General features: G+C 36.4%; 1 protein-coding gene across 1 annotated transcript; it reads left to right on the plus strand.

Annotated features, from left to right (window-relative positions):
* Positions 1-5,076: 5,076 nt before the first annotated feature.
* On the plus strand, positions 5,077-16,641 carry LOC131164175 (NADH dehydrogenase [ubiquinone] 1 beta subcomplex subunit 8, mitochondrial). Its single transcript, XM_058121170.1, has 4 exons — positions 5,077-5,328; positions 5,438-5,524; positions 5,631-5,726; positions 16,395-16,641. Exons 1-4 carry the CDS (start codon positions 5,191-5,193, stop codon positions 16,449-16,451), a joined length of 378 nt encoding a protein of 125 aa, XP_057977153.1. The 5' UTR covers positions 5,077-5,190; the 3' UTR covers positions 16,452-16,641.
* The last annotated feature ends 1,397 nt before the right edge of the window (positions 16,642-18,038 follow it).

Consider the following 18,038-nt stretch of genomic DNA (forward strand, 5'->3'; position numbering starts at 1 on the left):
TAGGAAAGTTAGGTGTACTATCCTAGTAAGGTGCGGTTGTAGATTGATATTAGCCCCGTGAATTAATCTGATTGTAATCAGTTCCGCTCTGCTCGTTAAGTGAGCATTAGTAGAATCCTTGTACTGGTGAGCCAAGGAGGGGACGGTGACAGTATTGGCCGAATCTCGATAACATATCGTCTGTGCACTGTTTATATTTTCACAATTTATATTTCTGCACATGTATGTTATAGTGTCAATGTTGCACATGATTTAATTTCCGCTTCTTACATTTATCTGCGTATTTGGGTTTATGTGTATATAGACAGACCCTAGGTTGAGTATTACTGTTGCCGAATTAATTGAACCTAAGAAGAATTTTTTTAATATCTAATTCACCCCCCTCTTGGGAATGCACCAAGGCTAACAGTTGGTTATCTCCGTTTTTCCTTTAAATACATATTTTGAGTTAAATAAATGGTGGAGATAATTAAACTGGTATTTTCGGTAAAACAGATATTGGGTATAAAATGACCTTTTTTTTAGTAGTTTATATAATTATAATTATTGAATAAATCGTGTGACATGAGATTTAATTATATTTTACTGCATAATTGAATCTGAGTATTTTTTTGTGGTATTATTGTGAAAATGTGATTTGGACTATTCAATGGAAATACTATAAATGTGGTGAAAATGGTGAAAATTTGAAATGACGGCTGAATGCCGATATTGATATGACGGCTAAGTGTCAGGTTTTGGTATGACGGTTGTATGCCAAGTTTGATGTGACGACTGTATGCCGGGGTTTGCTATGATGCCTGAATGCCAATTTTTTATTTGACAGGTTTTATACTGAATTACAAAATGAGTTTATATAACAATTTTTATTACTTAAATTGTATTATATGGTTTAAGAACTCTGAGGACTAGTTGTGATGAGAGCACGGTACCGTAACTAGTGTTTGAGATAGTGCAACCGCACTTGTAATGACCCGAAGAATAATGGTATTTAAATAATAAAGAGGGAGGAAAATGGAAACAGAAATAGAAGGAGGCAGTAGACTTCATCGACGAACGCGACATTGCACTTTGGGAGTAATAACTGAGGAATTTAATCAAGGACTCGTCGACGAATACAGGGGATTCATTGACGAGGATAACATAGGGTCTCGTCGACGAGGGTATGTTTCATCGACGAGAAAATACCGAGAGGATATTTGGGCGACTTTGAATTTCGTCGACGAAGGGTAGGGTTCGTTAATGAGGTAACGTGGCTTATCGACAAGGGCCAGTGTATAAAAAGGTCAAAATTCATTTTTTTGGTAGAATTTTGACGCTCAACCCTCTCTCTCTCCTCCCTACGGTTCCTCCCTCTTCTCTCTTCGATTTCGGTCCCATTAGTCATCAGATCGACGATCTGAGGCCACCACGACGCTCCTAGGGAAGTTTTCTCCAAATCTGCGGAGTAGATCGTTGGTGGAAGTAAGTTGAAATTCATCCCTGAGTTGAGGTAAGATTTTTTATTCGAAATTTGGTCTTTCCATAGTTGAAGGAAATGACATACTCGAAAAAAATACTTAAATTTAGTTCTGGGAATTATCATTTTCAGGGTACTGCTCAGGGTTTCCTATGGGTGTAAGACCAATATTATAGAGGGACTTTTCAGTTGTCAGGTAAGGGGATAAATTAAAGCAGTTATTTTTCATTGAAATTACTATTATTTAATCGTAGAATAATTTTCAGAAAGCATGTGATTATATATATGAGTATAATTGAGAAAATATGAGTTTGGGAAAATACTGCAATTGTACAGAAAATGTGATTTCGAGACGGAATATATGGTTTCATTCAATTCGTGTGGCGTGAATATTCTTTTATATATATATATATATATATATATATATATATATATATATTATACCATGTTAAGTTAGATTTACAAAATAAAGCATGTTTACAAATATTTTCAGGAATAACATGATAAACACAATAAATTATGATTTCAGAATATATGATATGTTTGGCGCAAGGCCGTAATTGATGGTCGGAGCAAGGCCGCAATTACTCATGTTATTCGACGCAAGGCCGCATTTATTCATGTTTTCGACGTGAGGTCGTAATTATTATGTTAATGTAGAATTCATAAAATGCTATATTTGATTTACGATAAACAGTATATGTTTATATACTATATGTTATCAGAACCCAAATGTTAGTTTAGTTTAGTTTCAGGAGCACGGTACTGTAGCTTATAGATCAGATTGGTGCTAACCACCCCACGAGGGGGTGGGAGATGGATAGTCGATGTGACTTTTAGTGTAGAGTTGTAGACGCCCACTTGACAGTCCGGACCAGGGTGTGGCGGACCCATCATACTTACAGACATTTTTGACTGGCAGTGGTTGGCCAGCCATTGTCGGGTCCCGCCTTCGGGTTGCACAACCAGTCATGGGGGGTAATACATGACATCAGCTAGCTATACATCTTGGGTAGTTTTCAGTATTATAGATTATATTAGATAATATATGATTAGTACGATTACTTGGAAGTATGAAATTATATGTTTATCTAACCATATTACAATTTATGTTTTATGTTATGTGAAATGTACAGTATATGTATTACAACATTAAATATTCATGTTGCCATACAGTTGATTTTAATTTATCTATCCTTATTGAGAGGTGTCTCACCCTAAGTTTAAATAATTTCAAGAAACCCGAGGAGACCGGCGGGTCAGGGCCGTCGCTGAGTGAGTTGAGCTTCCCTACTAGAAGGGTAAGTTTTGATCTAGGATGAGGAGATTTTTGTTGTAAAATCCTAGGTTTATTTTGATATTTTGGAGATTGTATATAAATATAGTATCTTTGGGAATATAGTAGACTCTGGTATTATGTAATTTATGGTTGATAAATGTAATTTACATTTACTGCTGTCTAGGTTCCGCTGTGTATGAAAAATGTCCCTGCTACCCACGGGTTCAGGTTGACTATTTTATTTACTATGTTCTATTATATGATTAGTTAAGCGGGTTGTTACAATTTGGTATCAGAGCAAAGGGCTAGTTACCCTGATCCCCGAGAACTCTTGCTTATGAATGATTGTGGCGAAGTAAGACTCTCCGCCCGGGGGCTTGCTGAATTGAGGGACGATGATACGTAACGCCTTAATCTCAGTGAGTGCTCTGATAGGTACCCATTGTTGCCACGGGCACAAGACCCATAAGGAAAGTGACAGCGCCCGAAAGGGGGACGTTACAACACTGTTCTAGATAGAAGTGTTGGTAATGAAAATTCGATTTGGCCACATAAGGGTTGTGTACCCTAGTGTTTAGATCAGGCTGGGTAGGCAAATTGAACTTGTAGACATGAGGTTTGACTCAGCCTAGTGGGCCAGCTAGGGTTAGGTCCAGTCTTCAGACCGCACAACCCGATCACGGGGGTTTATACATGATGATGTTGTATGTCTAAAAGGGGGTTTCTTCTATGCATATATGTAAATTTATGTAAATGGTATTATTTACTGAACTTATTATATTGCGAAGAAAATGTGTATTTCCAACTGTATAGGTGTGAGTTATAGTTTGCATGTGAAAGTTACTAATAATAAAGTATTAAATTTATTTATATTGTGGTATTACATGTAATTGGGGCGAGGTAAACTCTCTGCCCGATGACTTGCTGAGTAAGACGAGTGCCTCGATAGGTATCAGTTGTAGCCACACCCAAGTTAAATGCATAAGGTTATATAAGGTATCAGAATAAAGGGGCGCTACATGTTATGAGCTTATAATCTTCCCAATTCTCGGGAATTTTCGCTTATAAATAATGATGTATGTGTGAACATAGTCTATAAATGTTGTTGTTGATTAACAAATGGTTATATTTTGAATACAATAAACTCATTGGCCACACACAGAGAATAATTTATTCCGTCTTACTAAAAAGTGTCTCATCCCATCATGATCAATTATTTTTCAAATGCCTTGTGGAGTATGATAGGAATCAGAGTAGCGCAGTGGAAGCTTGAGTGAGACTAGATAGAGATGTTTAGATTAATTGTTAAATTTGTTATTTGTGGTTTATCTTAGAATTTTTAAGGATGTATTAAATTTGTTATTGGAGATATTCTTGTAATCAAAAGTTTTTAGTACTTTGGTATATAAATATTGAGGTCTTCTGCTGTGTAATTATTTGGTATTAGAGATTTATTGTTAAATAACATTCCGGACCCCAATTTTGGATTCAGGGCGTTACACAACTATACTGAATTAGGGTAAGGGCATGATCTCTTACTGTTATATAAATATTCGCTGAAGGAAACCCTATCGATGATGGGCTTCTTGTGTAAATAAGGTCCACATATATAATAAATCTCGTGGACTAGTGTTATATAATGACCTTTTTTCAAATAAATTTTTGCTAAAAATGTATTTTTCATTGAGATTAATAATTTTTTATTCAAAAATACCATAAAATAAATGAAAAATACAGTTTTGGCAAAACATTTATTGAAAAGAGGTCAAGTCTGTCTCTTTTATCGATTTTGTTAATTTTGAGTGCCCAGAAATTCAATCTAAGATTTAATTATAAAAATTTATATTTTAACCGTAAATTCTATGATCTAATCGATTGACTTGATTCAATTTTAAAAACACCACCTACATGAGGCCGTAGCATTAAATAATTTTTTGCAATATATGCAACCATATTGATGCTTTTGTTTTGTTTAGGATCTACACCTTTGGGTCATATTAATGTGTTTGTATTTTTTAAAATCTCAAAGAAGGTTTTCAACATTTTTGAAATTTGAAAGGAGCTTCATTCTAACATGTGTTGTTTGAGTGAAAATTATAAAATGAGATAATTAAAACAACGCCATCATGTAAGAAATCCCACAAACACTAATAACATTAATCTTTGTGTAGAGTTAGAAAAAATCATTAATAATTTGTTTTATTAGAAAAAGAAATATTTTGTATGGGGATTGTTTTTATACTCTCGTGTTGCACTAGAAATAAAATACATAAATAGATATTGAAAATTAAGGAAAATAAATTTTGAGTACAACCAAATACAAAAATTAAAGAAATCTAAAACGGCGCCGTTCGAGTTACTGACAATCCGCTTTCACCTGAACTAAGACCAACAGTAACAGAGGTTCAGTCTCTACTCTCTGGTGGGTTTGCTGTGGAGATCACATACGAAAATGGCAGGCAGATTGAGCACCGTGGCGTCTCGGATCATGGGCGGCAATGGCGTCGTTTCCCGCTCTATTGCCTCCTCACTTCGATTACGCTCCGGCATGGGCCTCCCTGTCGGCAAACACATCGTCCCCGATAAACCCGTAAGCTCTAATTTTCTCCCCTCCAAAACCCTAGAATTTCATTTCCATTCGATGTTCGACAGAAAAACATCCAATAACCAAACTTTCATTGCTTTCTCTGCTGCTTCAGGTTCCCGTAAACGACGAGCTGGTTTGGGACAACGGGACTCCTTTCCCCGAGCCCTGTGTTGATCGCATTGCCGATACCGTAGGAAAGGTAACAGTTTTAGATTCTAAAATCATTTTCCGATGTTCTGTTTTGGACAGATACCTTCTAAATTATTTCGTTATCTTTTTTATTTTCAAAATTTCTTCATGGATAGTATGAAGCGTTGGCTTGGCTATGTGGGGGCTTGAGTTTTTTTGCGTCGCTCGGACTTTTGGCTGTGTGGAATGACAAGGCTTCGAAGACACGGCTTGTAAGTTAACTTAAACACATTTCTCTTTTACGGTGTGTATATTGGGTTTTTGTGAATGGTACTGGTTTTGTTATGACTGATCTTTTTAGTATTAATAGTTTTCGGAGGAGAACTGTGCTATTGGTTCAAACAACTTCGTTAGAACAAAATATTGTGTGTAAGAAGAATATTCTTACCCCATCTTTGAGAACTTGGAATTCAAAACTTGGATTTGGATTTGGATTTATGTGTATTTGTATAAAATGCTATTAAAAAATGTACTAAATTTCATCCAAATCGGTAGAAGTTCAAATTCAAGGCTTAAGGTTGTGGGAGCGTGGATTATAGGCCATGAATTTGAACTTGTTTGATTTGGATGAAATTTGGTATAATTTTGAACTGTTTATCCAAATGCATACAAATCCAAATCCAAGGTCTGAGTTCCAACCTCGCAAGCACTAGGTTGTTTGATTTCAATTTAGTTGTTACATTTAAGAATGATCATAAAGAGATAGTTAACATTGATTAGTTTTTGTAATTAATGACCATTCATATTTGATTTTAATTTCATTTTTATATTTAACACCATTGTAAACAATATGGTTAACTTTGGATAGTTGTTTCAGTTATCTACTTTAACGAGGCTTCAGTCTTCAGTGCTATAAACTATAAAGAGTAAAAATAGGTTGGTTTAAAAATGTTGCGAATGCTAAAGTAGCAGTGTTAGAAAAAATGCGAAAAAAGTTATTAGTGAAGCTAAACATAGAGATTATAATACTTTATATACTAAACTAGATACAAAAGAAGGAGAAAATACATTTATAAACTTGCTAGAGATAGAGAAAGAAAGTGTATAAAGAATAAGAATGATAATGTCTTGATTAGAAAAGAAGACATAAAAGAGAAGTGACGGAGATACTTTGATAAGTTGTTTAATGAAAACCGAAATGAAAGGTTAAACTTGGAAGTGACAAATGAGGGGAAGACTAAAAATAGAAGATTTATTCGTAAAACTAGATTCCTTGAAGTTGAGATTGCATTAAAAAAGATGAAAAGTGGGAAATCTATAGGACCAAATAAAATACCAGTTGAAGTTTGGAAATGTTTAGGTGATAAAGGAGTTGTTTGGTTAATTAATCTATTCAACACTATTATAAAAACCAAGAAAATGCCAGAAGAATGAAGGAAAAGTACATTAGTACTTGTATATAAAAACAAATGCGATATTCAAAATTGCAATAACTATCGTGGAATTAAGATTATGAGCCACATGGTGAAATTATGGGAAAGGATAATTGAAGATAGAATATGATTAGAAATGAAGATTTTAGAAAATCAATTTGGTTTTATGCCTGGGAGATCAACAATTAGAAGCTATCTATCATTTAAGAAGTCTAATGGAAAATTTAGGGAAAAAAAGCGCATATGGTTTTTATTGACCTAGAGAAAACTTATGATAGAGTACCTAGGAAAAATCTTTGGTAGGTCTTAGAAAGAAGAGAGTTTGTAGTAGATATACGGAGGTCATTAAGGATATTTACGATAGAGTAGTGACTAGCATTAGGACTATAGGAGGTGAATCTAGAAATTTTCCAATCACAATAGATGTACATTAAAGTTCTATTTTGAGTCCTTACCTTTTTATTTTAGTAATTGATGAATTAAGAATATCCAAAATGAGATCCCTTGGTGTATGTTGTTTGTAGGTGATATCGTGTTGATTGATGATAGTAAGAGCGGAGTGGAATTAAAGCTGGAACTTTGAGAGCCACATTAGAGTCCAAAGGATTCAAGATAAGTGGGAATATGGTAGAATATATGAAATGTAATTTCAGTAATGTAAGGAGTAACAATAGAGAGAAGATTAAACTTGATAATTGAGAGATTAATAGCACTAATAGCATGGTTTTAAATAACGGCCACGACCGTTATGTAACGCTGTTATGAAACGGTTTTTTGGGTTGCTGATACCGTTATATACCGCGAAATTGGTGAAAAGAAAAATCATAGCTGTAGCGGCCATTATGAACTACAACTGTTATGTAATTGCTACTGGACTATTACGCCAAAGAAGTTATTTTATTTTTTATTTTTTCTTCTCCCTTTTTCCCCCTCTTTCATAAATCATTCTCAATATACTATGTGGCAAGAGGGGGAAAAGATTATAATAAGGATGACAATACAAAATTACTATTTTTTTAATACTCACAAGTGATGCATTAATTAACAATTTGAAAATACTAATTTATTAGGAAAATATTTTATTTTGATAATTAGTAATTTGGTATTTATATTCTATATTTTTCAACGTCAACCTTCTTTCTTTTCTACTTATTTTATATTTGTATTATTCATATGTCTTATGTGTCTAATAGATTAATGGAGTGTATAATGTATTTTTTTTATTAATTAATTTAGCACACATAAGAATTTATCACACATAAGAAGTATAAATACGCACACACATGTAATATTTCTATCAGTGGTGATTTAAAACAAATGTAAACTTCTTGCCCTAACCAAATAACTTAGTTGAACTAAAGGATCCAAAATACACTAAAAATCTTTCTAAGAAGGGTTAAAAGTTTAAAACATGCAAGTGCACCAATATGCACAAGGTTGTGCGTTCTTGAAAAAAAATCACAGCCGTTACACCCGCTTCCTGTTATGTAACATTCGCTACTCTCGCTTCCTATTACACCTGTTACCATTACATTACGCTACCGCTACTTGCTACTACGATTTAGAATCATGATTGATATATTTAGATATCTTGGATCTATTATGCAAGTTGAAGGGGAAATTGAAGAAAATATAGTACATAGGGTTAAAACAGGTTGAGTTAAATGGATGAGTGTGTCAGGTGTGTTGTATGATTGTAGAATACCCTTAAAATTAAAAGGAAAATTTTATAAGACAGTTATAAGACCAGCTATGCTTTCTAGTTTAGATTGTTGGGTAACTAAGAAACAACATATATAAAAAATAAAAGTTGCTGAGATGTGAATGTTAAGGTGGATGAGTGGTTTAACATTAAAAGATAAAATAAGAAATGAACATATACCTAATAATTCAAGCATAGCATCGGTTGAAAATAAGATAAGGGAGGGACGACTTAGATGGTTTGGGCATTTGAAACGTAGACCTAGTAGAGTACCTGTAAAGAGGAGTGAGTTAGTTATTGTGTTTGGCATGAAAAGGAGTAGGGATAAGTCTAAAATAACTTGGAATGAGGTAGTGAGGAAGGATTTAATAGCCCTTAATATAATATTGGGAAACACCCTTGATCAGGTGAATTGGCGGAAAAGGATTCATTTAATTGACCCCATCTAGTGGGATTTAAGGCTTGTTGTTGTTGTTGTTGTTACCATTGTTGCCAAAATTTGTCCAGTAGAATTTGGATCAATCACAACTTCGATTACCTACCAAGAATGAGAGAAAAACGGCATGGAGGACTTAGGGTGTACTCTGGGGGATCACTTCGATGCTTAAGTCAGGAAATTTGGAAGGATTATATGATCGTAATAGTAAAGGAGCGAGTATGAATGAGATGAGGTACCTTACCTTCCTTGGGGGGTTTTTTTTATAGGCATCCGGGATATGTCCTTATTGATTTTCCCATTAATGGTTTGCATGAATTACATTTTGATTATTAATATGTTAGCAGGGAGTAAAGATTGTTGTACTAACTCATTGGTTTAATTAATGGACGTTACCTCCTTTCCATTGATCCTTTGATATCTTTTTATTTTTTGGTTTTATATAAGTTTATGCCAAATTTAATTTCAGGGTCTCTTTTAGGTTATATCAGTTGCGCCCCACTACTCTTAAGTCTTAACAGTTACCTTTTTGGTTTGAGAGTATATTGCATTTACTATAAGTCCTTTGATTATCACGAGATTCGGATTAAGTTGTTAGATGGACATCTTTGGGCCTTATAAACGGTGCTCATCAGATGTGCCAATACTCAACTGAGCAATGCTTGTTTCTTGTTGCCTCATGAGCGATGCTTATCAAATGAGCTTGTATTTTGCTAAACAGTGTCTGCTTTTTGTTGCCTCATGAGTGGTGCTTATTAGATGAACATTTTTTGGCCTTATGAGCAACGTTCATCAAATGAGTCAATTATAACCAAGCGGTGTCTGTCTCTTGTTGCTTCATGATCGTTGCTTGTTAGATGGACATTTTTGAGACTCATGAGTGGTGCTCATCAAATGGATCAATTTTTTGCTGAGGAGTACCCATCTCTTGTTGTTTCATGAGCGGTGCTCTCATTAGATGAGCCAATTTTTTTTTTTTCCCTGAGTGTGTCTATCTCTTGTTGCCTCATGAGCAATACGTATTAGTTGGACATTTTTTGGGTCTTCTGAGTGGTGTTCATCAGATGGGCCAATTTTTTGCTGAGCAGTGCCTGCTGGCTGGGTAGATTTCCCAAGCATGATTCGCATCTCACGAAAACTCGTGGTCCATGCACCTTTTCTTCTCCTATAAATAGTCCCTCTTCCCTTCTCTTCTTCTCCATACTTGGAAGGGAAGTCTTACTAGAAGTATGTTTCCTTAACTCCTCCTTCGATGATTTCATTAACTTCTCTAGTATGTTTTCTCTTCAAATTTGATCCTTTTTTTTTTTTAAATATATTTTTTTAATTTTTTATTTTCTATTTTATTTATTTTTATTTTTTTAATGGTGACAACCTTCTCTAGGTTGATATATTTCTGGGTCACGCCATTAGCTCTCCTATATCGGCCAGGGGTTTCTTCTCTATGGAATTTAGGAAGACACAAGGTTGTAGAGTTGTAGAGCCATTGTCAAGGTAGCTACTGTTTCCAGGTTTCTAATCTCTAGAGTTGCATGGATAAAACGTTGCATGAACTCTTTCAGCGTTTCTTCATTTCCTTGAACAAGTCTTATGAGGTGAGTTGAAGTCTTTGCCATTTTTCAGCTACTGAAGAAATTCCCCACAAACTGCTGTTTCATCTCAAAGAAAGACCCAACTGATTCGAGCTTCAATGTTTGGTATCATGCTCTAGCATTCTCTTTAGGGTTGCTGCAAATGCTTGACACATATTGGCTTTAGGTGTACCTTATTATTGCATCAACATTTTGAAGGTGTTGAGGTGGTCTAGGGGATTTGAGGATCCATTATATCATTTTATGTTGGCCATCTTAAATTTATTGGCCAAAGGGATCTCCATAATATCGTTGGTAAAGGGGGGATTAGAAGATCTAGCTAAGGTTTCCCCTATTAAGGGTTGACGGCGAACTTCTTTTTCCAGCTTTTCTAGTTGATCAAAATTTTTGAGTTTTTCTTTAAATTCTTGGGACCGTTGCTCGTTAATGCCCACATTGTTGGCTACTTCTACTTTCTTTGTCGGATTTGAAATTTTTAAGGCAACTTCATGTGATACCACTGCCTTATCTTTAGGTGTCGTTTTTGCTTGAACAGTCCTTGGGCCATGTTCTACAAGATATATATATATATATATATATATATATATATATATTTTTGTTGTAAGATCATGTTAAACATGCCTTCTACTTTCTTTGGAAGGCTAGAGATTCAACTGTCTAGTGATGGGGAGTGAACTGACTGGAGCGATTGATCCCCAAAACGGATTCAGACTTGGAATTGCGTGATATAGCCATGATTAAGTTTTAGAAAGAAATCCTTCCAAATTTCCCACATACAATGCCAATTGTTGCTACCAAAATTTGTCCAGGAGAATTTGGATCAATCACGAATTTGATCACTTGCCAAGAAAGAGAGAAAAATGGTTTGGAGGTCCCGGGGTTTACTTTGGGGCGATCGCTATGATAACTAAGTTAGGGAATTTCAAAGGATTATATGATTACAACAATAAAGGAGCAAGTAAGAATGAAATGAGATGCCTTACCTTCCTTAGGGGGTCCTTCTTATGATTATTTGGGATACCTCCTTATTGATTTCCCAATTAATGGATAGCAGGGGTTACATTTTGGCTATGGATATATTATTAGCGAGTAAAGATTGGTGTGCTAACCCTTTGCTTTAATTAATGGATGTTACCTCCTTTCTATTGATCCCTTGATATCTCTTCTTTTTTTGGTCTTACATAAGTTAATGTCCAGTTTAATGTCGGGATCTTTTTTAGGTTATATCAGTTACAAACTAAGGTAATAATACAAAATAACCTATAACAAGTCTTTTGACCACATAAAAATGAGGTATGCCTTGCCTATTGAAAGGAGAAAAAAAGAGATATGCCTTTGGTACGCAATTCTTCATATACAATCTCAAAAAATATGCCAATAATTCCTTTGCTGGACTTTTTAAGATGATAAAAGAAGATAATTAAGAGAGAAAGAAGATACAAGCAGTAGCCAATAAGGAATCCTCAAAGATAAAAACAAAAATTAAAGACCATCCCAACCTAAAACTGTCCACAATCCAAACCACTATTGTTCTCCACCCAAGACCCTGCCTAAGCCTAAACAAAACACTGCCTAAGAAATCTTTTCAGACCTTTCCCATCGTAATTGATGGAACACTACATTAGTCAATTCCTGCCAATTCCTGTTGCCCCTCCCTAGCTTTGATTATGCCCATCCAAGTGAACTGCCTTTCCTTCTAAGTCTGCTAGCTGCATACCTTTTTTATCCAGAAAATGCTTAGTGACGTGGGCCCATGCATGTGGCAGCCCACACTGCTGCGTCCTCTACTGCCCTTCCATGTGGGTGCGTGTCATCTATCATGACTCTTTTTATCCACCATATGTTGAATGGGAGACATAAAATCAGTGTTGATCTCATTCTGCTCAGTGTTGATCTCATTCTGCTCAATCTTATCTTCTTCCTATTCTAATTCATCATTCCCCAAACCAAGTACTTCCTCTAGATCATCCATTGGAGATGAAGAATGAGCCCCCATAAATTGGAATCATCTGATCCATAACCAAATTATTCACGAACCTCATCTGAGAGAAGCCCTTAATTAAAATCAAAATAACAAATTATATCACCTTCCTCACCTGATAGGTCTCTCCACTTCTTTTCCAATGGAGTTTCTCCACTGGCTTTTCAATTTAAGACTGTTTTGATCCATTTGAGTCTTCAATGCAAAAATTACCATCGCTGTGTTTTTTTGAGGAACTTAACTGGCCTCTCATATGCTCTGAGACTCTTCTCAATTGAGTCATCCCTAATTTCCTTGTTCTTCTGCCTCTCACGAGTATAAATCTTTAATAATGCTGCCTTATCAGTAATCTGAGGCTCCTTTACCCCATCCATTCTCATCTTGACATTACTGAAGCTTGAATCATTCTGATTCCCATTTCGAACAGTCAAACCATTATCTTTCAAAAGAAAATCCTTACACCTATACTCCATAGGAACACCACTGGTAAACTCATCTATCTTCAATAAATCCCTTCCCCCATCCGTCTGCCCATTGATTAACTTCATGCGTTGCTCATCCACTCAGTCTCCCCACATCGTGGAGTAGATATCAAGATTTTGTTTCTCCTCCATCTCCTGTGCTCTGCCTAGAAGCAAGTTTGCTGTGCCCATTTGTATCATCATCCATCTCTGCAACCACCTCTTCCAAACATTGGATCTGATTATAAGGGGATTTATCTGAAACCAAGGGTTGCTCAATTGAATTCTTCGGTGGATGTTGGGCCTGATATCTAACAAAAGAACTCTGCAAAGCCTAGGATTTGTCTTGGGGCTGCTCCGGAGAAAACAAGTTAGTTGGAGCAGGCTACCCTTTAAATTCATTTGGTCAAGCCCAATAGCACCCAACTGCTGACCCAAATTCAAAGTAATGCATATAATCCACAGCCCAGCCAACTCTAAGCCACTTTTTTATTCTTGGGCTCCTGACCCATAGCTATCTCCACATTGCAAACCCTAGTTGAAGGGATGTCCATGGGGCTGTATGCTGCCACCGTACTCACTGGAGGTTGCACCATACCTCCACAGTTGCTGCAACAGAACCCTCCTTGCTGGACCTGTGGCTACGATTCTCCCACCAAGGCATCCCTCCAACTCCGATGACTGTTTGGTTGTGCAGACTCCTTCCCTACATCACTTTGGGATTGGGGATCTTCTGCTTACCTCCCACCAACTCCAATGCTTCAACAAAGCTACACCTATTTTCCCCTTTCTGCCCTCCTGGAATGAATGTAAAATTTCTCTTCTTGTTTGACTGTGCTCCCACTTCTAAGGATTTCCTTTTGCGATTTGATATACTCACCACCTAGAAAAGTAATCTACCAATTGTTTTGTGGCAAGAGAAACACCCTAAGCTGTAAATTAAGGGAGATAAATCACACACCCACCTTGTGGCTGAAAGGGCGATCCTGATCCACCGACTCCTGACCTGGGATCTCTCCTCCAAATGAACAAAACTCCCTTCCCCAACCATTTCCAAATGGTTTGGATCTGCACTGACCTTAGGAAATTCTCCCCCGTACCTTCCTTCAATCAGATCTGCCGATGAAGGACGGCTTTTGCGGGAGATAAAGAGAGCGAGAGCGGGAGGCTATCGTGCTCACTTTCTCATGGCCAATTTTGAGTGAATCCATCCAGACCTAGAAAAGAGAGCGAGAGTAATTATGAGAGCGAGAGTCATGTTGCCCGGTATGTGATTCCCAAAGCGCTGTATAATATTTTGCAACTGGTCAATGTTAAAAAGAGAATGCTTTTGGATTTTATGGAAGCCCTGTGGGTTTGTGATGACGACCATGGGGAACAAATGAAAATTTGGCTTCATTATATGAATCTGAGTTACACTTCAACTGGCGCAGGGTGGAAAATTAGGATATGATTGAATGTTGGTATCCCATTGTGAGTACTGAAGTTGATCAGCACAGTCCATTAGGGTCGACACAGTTGTGGTAGTCGCCAAATGGACGTCTCCTATTGTAATTAGGATAGTATCCCATGCAGTCAAAGCTTTGTGCTCACCAACACTCATTGTGACAAAGAGATGGAGGTCTTGCCGTAGTCTGGATTAGGTGGGGGTTGTTAACAAGCTCCAAGTTGGCATTGCAACATGTGTGAGAGGTCCCTCAGTTGCGTTAGGCATTGGTGAAATGAGTTGCATGTGTAAGCACTTCTTTTTTATTGATAGTAGCAGTCCCAAAATTTACATTGTTACCAGCTCTTCTTGGTAGAGTTCCTGCTGTTTTCTGATATAACCGCATCATCAAATTTATGGTTAGATTCTAATGCATTCCTTGGTCTCGTCAAATATTGGAGTATGGACTTCTAGGAAGCATCAACACCTCTGGAAGCCAGATGTGTCAGTGTTGACATGGGTTGGATACTGAAACCTGCCCGGCACTGTCCAACATGTGTCAGAAATCAATTAATTAATTTTTATTTATGGACTTTCCTGATGTGGCAAGGACACCTTTGGGACACTTCCTGCACCAATTTGTTGCGTTTTATTAACAAAATCCTAAAAAAATTGAGAAGTTGGGAGACTAGGAGTTGAGAGGTTCTTTGACATTGGAGTGGTTGGACCTTAGAGCCCTAGTGCTCCGCCCCCAGACTTTCCACTCTAAAACTATCACCATTTTGCCACTTTTGTAATCTGTTTTTTTTTTAAACATAATTTCTTGATGAGCCATGCTTGTTGCCCGCCATCAGCCATTCCTTGAGTTGTTTTTTTTGTTTTATTTTTGTTGTTCGACCAATATTCCATAATATGAATGTAGTTGATGATTTTGCAAATGTAGTGGTGGTTATTTTTATTTAAAATTAAAGTCACCACAATATTCGTCGTCTAAAGCATGCTGAAATATATATTTCTATATTAATGTATCCCTGCCGTGTCATATCTCCCCCCCCCCCCCCCCCCCTTTTTTCTTCTTTTCAAAATTGTCATATATCGGCATAGTATCACGTTGTATGCGTGTCTCGTGTTGGTATCAGTGCTTTTTAGGTGGCTTTGAACCTCTCTTCACGGGGTTTCCAAAAATAAAAATCCTGCATCATTTTTATTGGCTATATAGTTTTAACTTCCTTAAAGCATTAGACTTGTGGCAGGAAAAGAGAAAATTTTAGTAATCAGTTCTGAATTGAAATAATTTACAGATTAGTAATTACCAAACAGAAGAACAATGAGTATTTCTGAAAATACCTTCAGCCAATCATGTTTGTTTATAGAATAGCAGTGGCCAAAGTTTGAAGACCAATTAGTTATTTAGCTTTGTATAAACTTATAAGCCTACCCAATTGAACTTTGTTCGCGTTTTTAGTAAAAAAGGAGAAAATTATATTAAAGAAGGAAAGAACTGAACTCCCTAAACCGAATGAATGTTGGCACAGCCAAATCATTGTTGTACCTCTGTAAAATCCTTATTTAACTCAAAATGGCCCCCTTGATTTACTTCTTAGATGGGGCAGCCTCAAAACCTGAAGAAGCAGCCTCTGCTGTTTGCCAAGTTTGTTTGAGATTGGTTTTTTTCCTACACAAAAGCAGCCAATTGGTTGTTAGTTGGTACCTCTATGTCTTGCTAAATGATTCTGGTGAAAGAATTGCTAGGGAGCACCTGAACTAAGATTTAATGACTTCATGGGGAATTTAATCTTTTAGTAATTTATTCTACAAGTTTTCAATGATGTGTTGATGACTAAGCTTGGGAAAATTTATCTTTAATTGCTGATCACTTTGCATATTTTCTGTCGATTGTTTTGACCAGACACCAAAAGTCTTTCCATATGACAATCTACGAGTGGAGCTTGGAGGAGAACCGTAGGTAGATCTTTTGCAAATAATCGTTTGAGCTTTGTCGCTCCCATGTGGGTATTTTTTTTGTTTGTTGTATGGTTTTGGAATTTGTAACCCTTGGAAATAATGGATAATCTTTTCTGTTGAAATTTACACCTTCAAACAAATGACCAGAATTGGTTCTCTTTAATTTAAAGGTACTTTTACACCTTTGTTTATGTCTAATGTGTGCTGTGTTGCACTATAAGGATCAGGCAATTGATTATTATCCATGGAATTTGCATTTTTTTTTGTTTTATTTGGTCTTAGACTTTTGATCAATTGGATATATTATTACAAGGTATTGAGGGCCTTGCAAAAATTATATTAAAAAGAACATGAGCGAAAAGAGCGAGGCTAATTTTTCAAAGATTACTAATTAAAAGGAAAAAAAAATGATATCACCCTTGTATATAAGTGGTGTTGTAGGTTGTTTTGGTATCATGAGGAATATATTTTTCATCATCACTAAATTGGTATGGCCCTAAACTCTTTCAAGCTGGCAAACTGTAGCATGAGTATCAATATAAAACATCCCACGGGGATGGAGTTGTCAATAATTCATGCGACTTTGTGGCGTGATATGGGGTTTACTGGTTTAGGCCCAACCTTTATGTGTTCTTACACTGATAAGACGATGGGTTTGTTTGTGCAAATGTGCTGATGATTAGCCTTGGGATTCCTTTGAGTGGAGAATGGAACAAGATGCTTCATGGTTCAATTGAGTCAATGCAAAAAAGGCTGGCATGTTTGACCAACAGGCAATTGTATTGAGAATGCTAATAAAGCAGGAGCAATCCTTTTCTTTTCCACTATTTAGATATCCGAGGAGAAAAGAAATCAATAAAGATGAATTTCGGCTGCTGTAAAATTCCTAGCTCTCATTTCTGTCCCCAATTTCTGTCCATGAGGTGGATCGGTGGGTGGATAGCGCCATAGCGGGCGTGTGTCCTTGGGCCATCCTGAAGGCTGCCCTTTTCATCCCGTTCCAATGTTTGAATATGATGCCTGTGATCTGGAATTTTCATGGTCAAATCGTTGAGGCGCGTTATTACTGAAAGATCATCTGATTTATGTGCTCCTATTTTCAGGATCAACATTTACAAATTACTTGAAAGTTGACAGTAGCTAGCTGCATTGGGATCTCTTTCAAATTGTTTTTGTCAAAATAGTTTTCAAGGCTGAGGGCAGCCTGACGTCCTTTTACATAATTGCAGTTATCTTTAGAGGTTTAAGGAGTCACAAGAAAGGGTAGATTTGGGTAAATTCAATTCAATTCAATTTTCTAGCATTGGAACTGTCATAGATGAAATTAGATGCTTAAACTTTGCACTGTACAGATATTTTTATTATTATTTCTTTAGAGCTGAAACAATGGAGGATATGAAGCCGCAGGGAGTAGGGATTAAGTTATGGATGGAGTTGGCAATGCTCTTAACTTTTGCTGATTGGCAAAGGCTAATGTGTTTTTTGAAAAAAAAAAAAAAGTTTTTGGGGGAAAGTTCAAGGCTGTAGTTTTTTCAATCACAAACTGAGACCACAACAAGAGTTGTAAAGTTGATCTAAACAACAAACA

This window comes from Malania oleifera, chromosome 9 (assembly GCF_029873635.1).
Source record: "Malania oleifera isolate guangnan ecotype guangnan chromosome 9, ASM2987363v1, whole genome shotgun sequence".
Lineage (NCBI taxonomy): Eukaryota > Viridiplantae > Streptophyta > Magnoliopsida > Santalales > Ximeniaceae > Malania > Malania oleifera.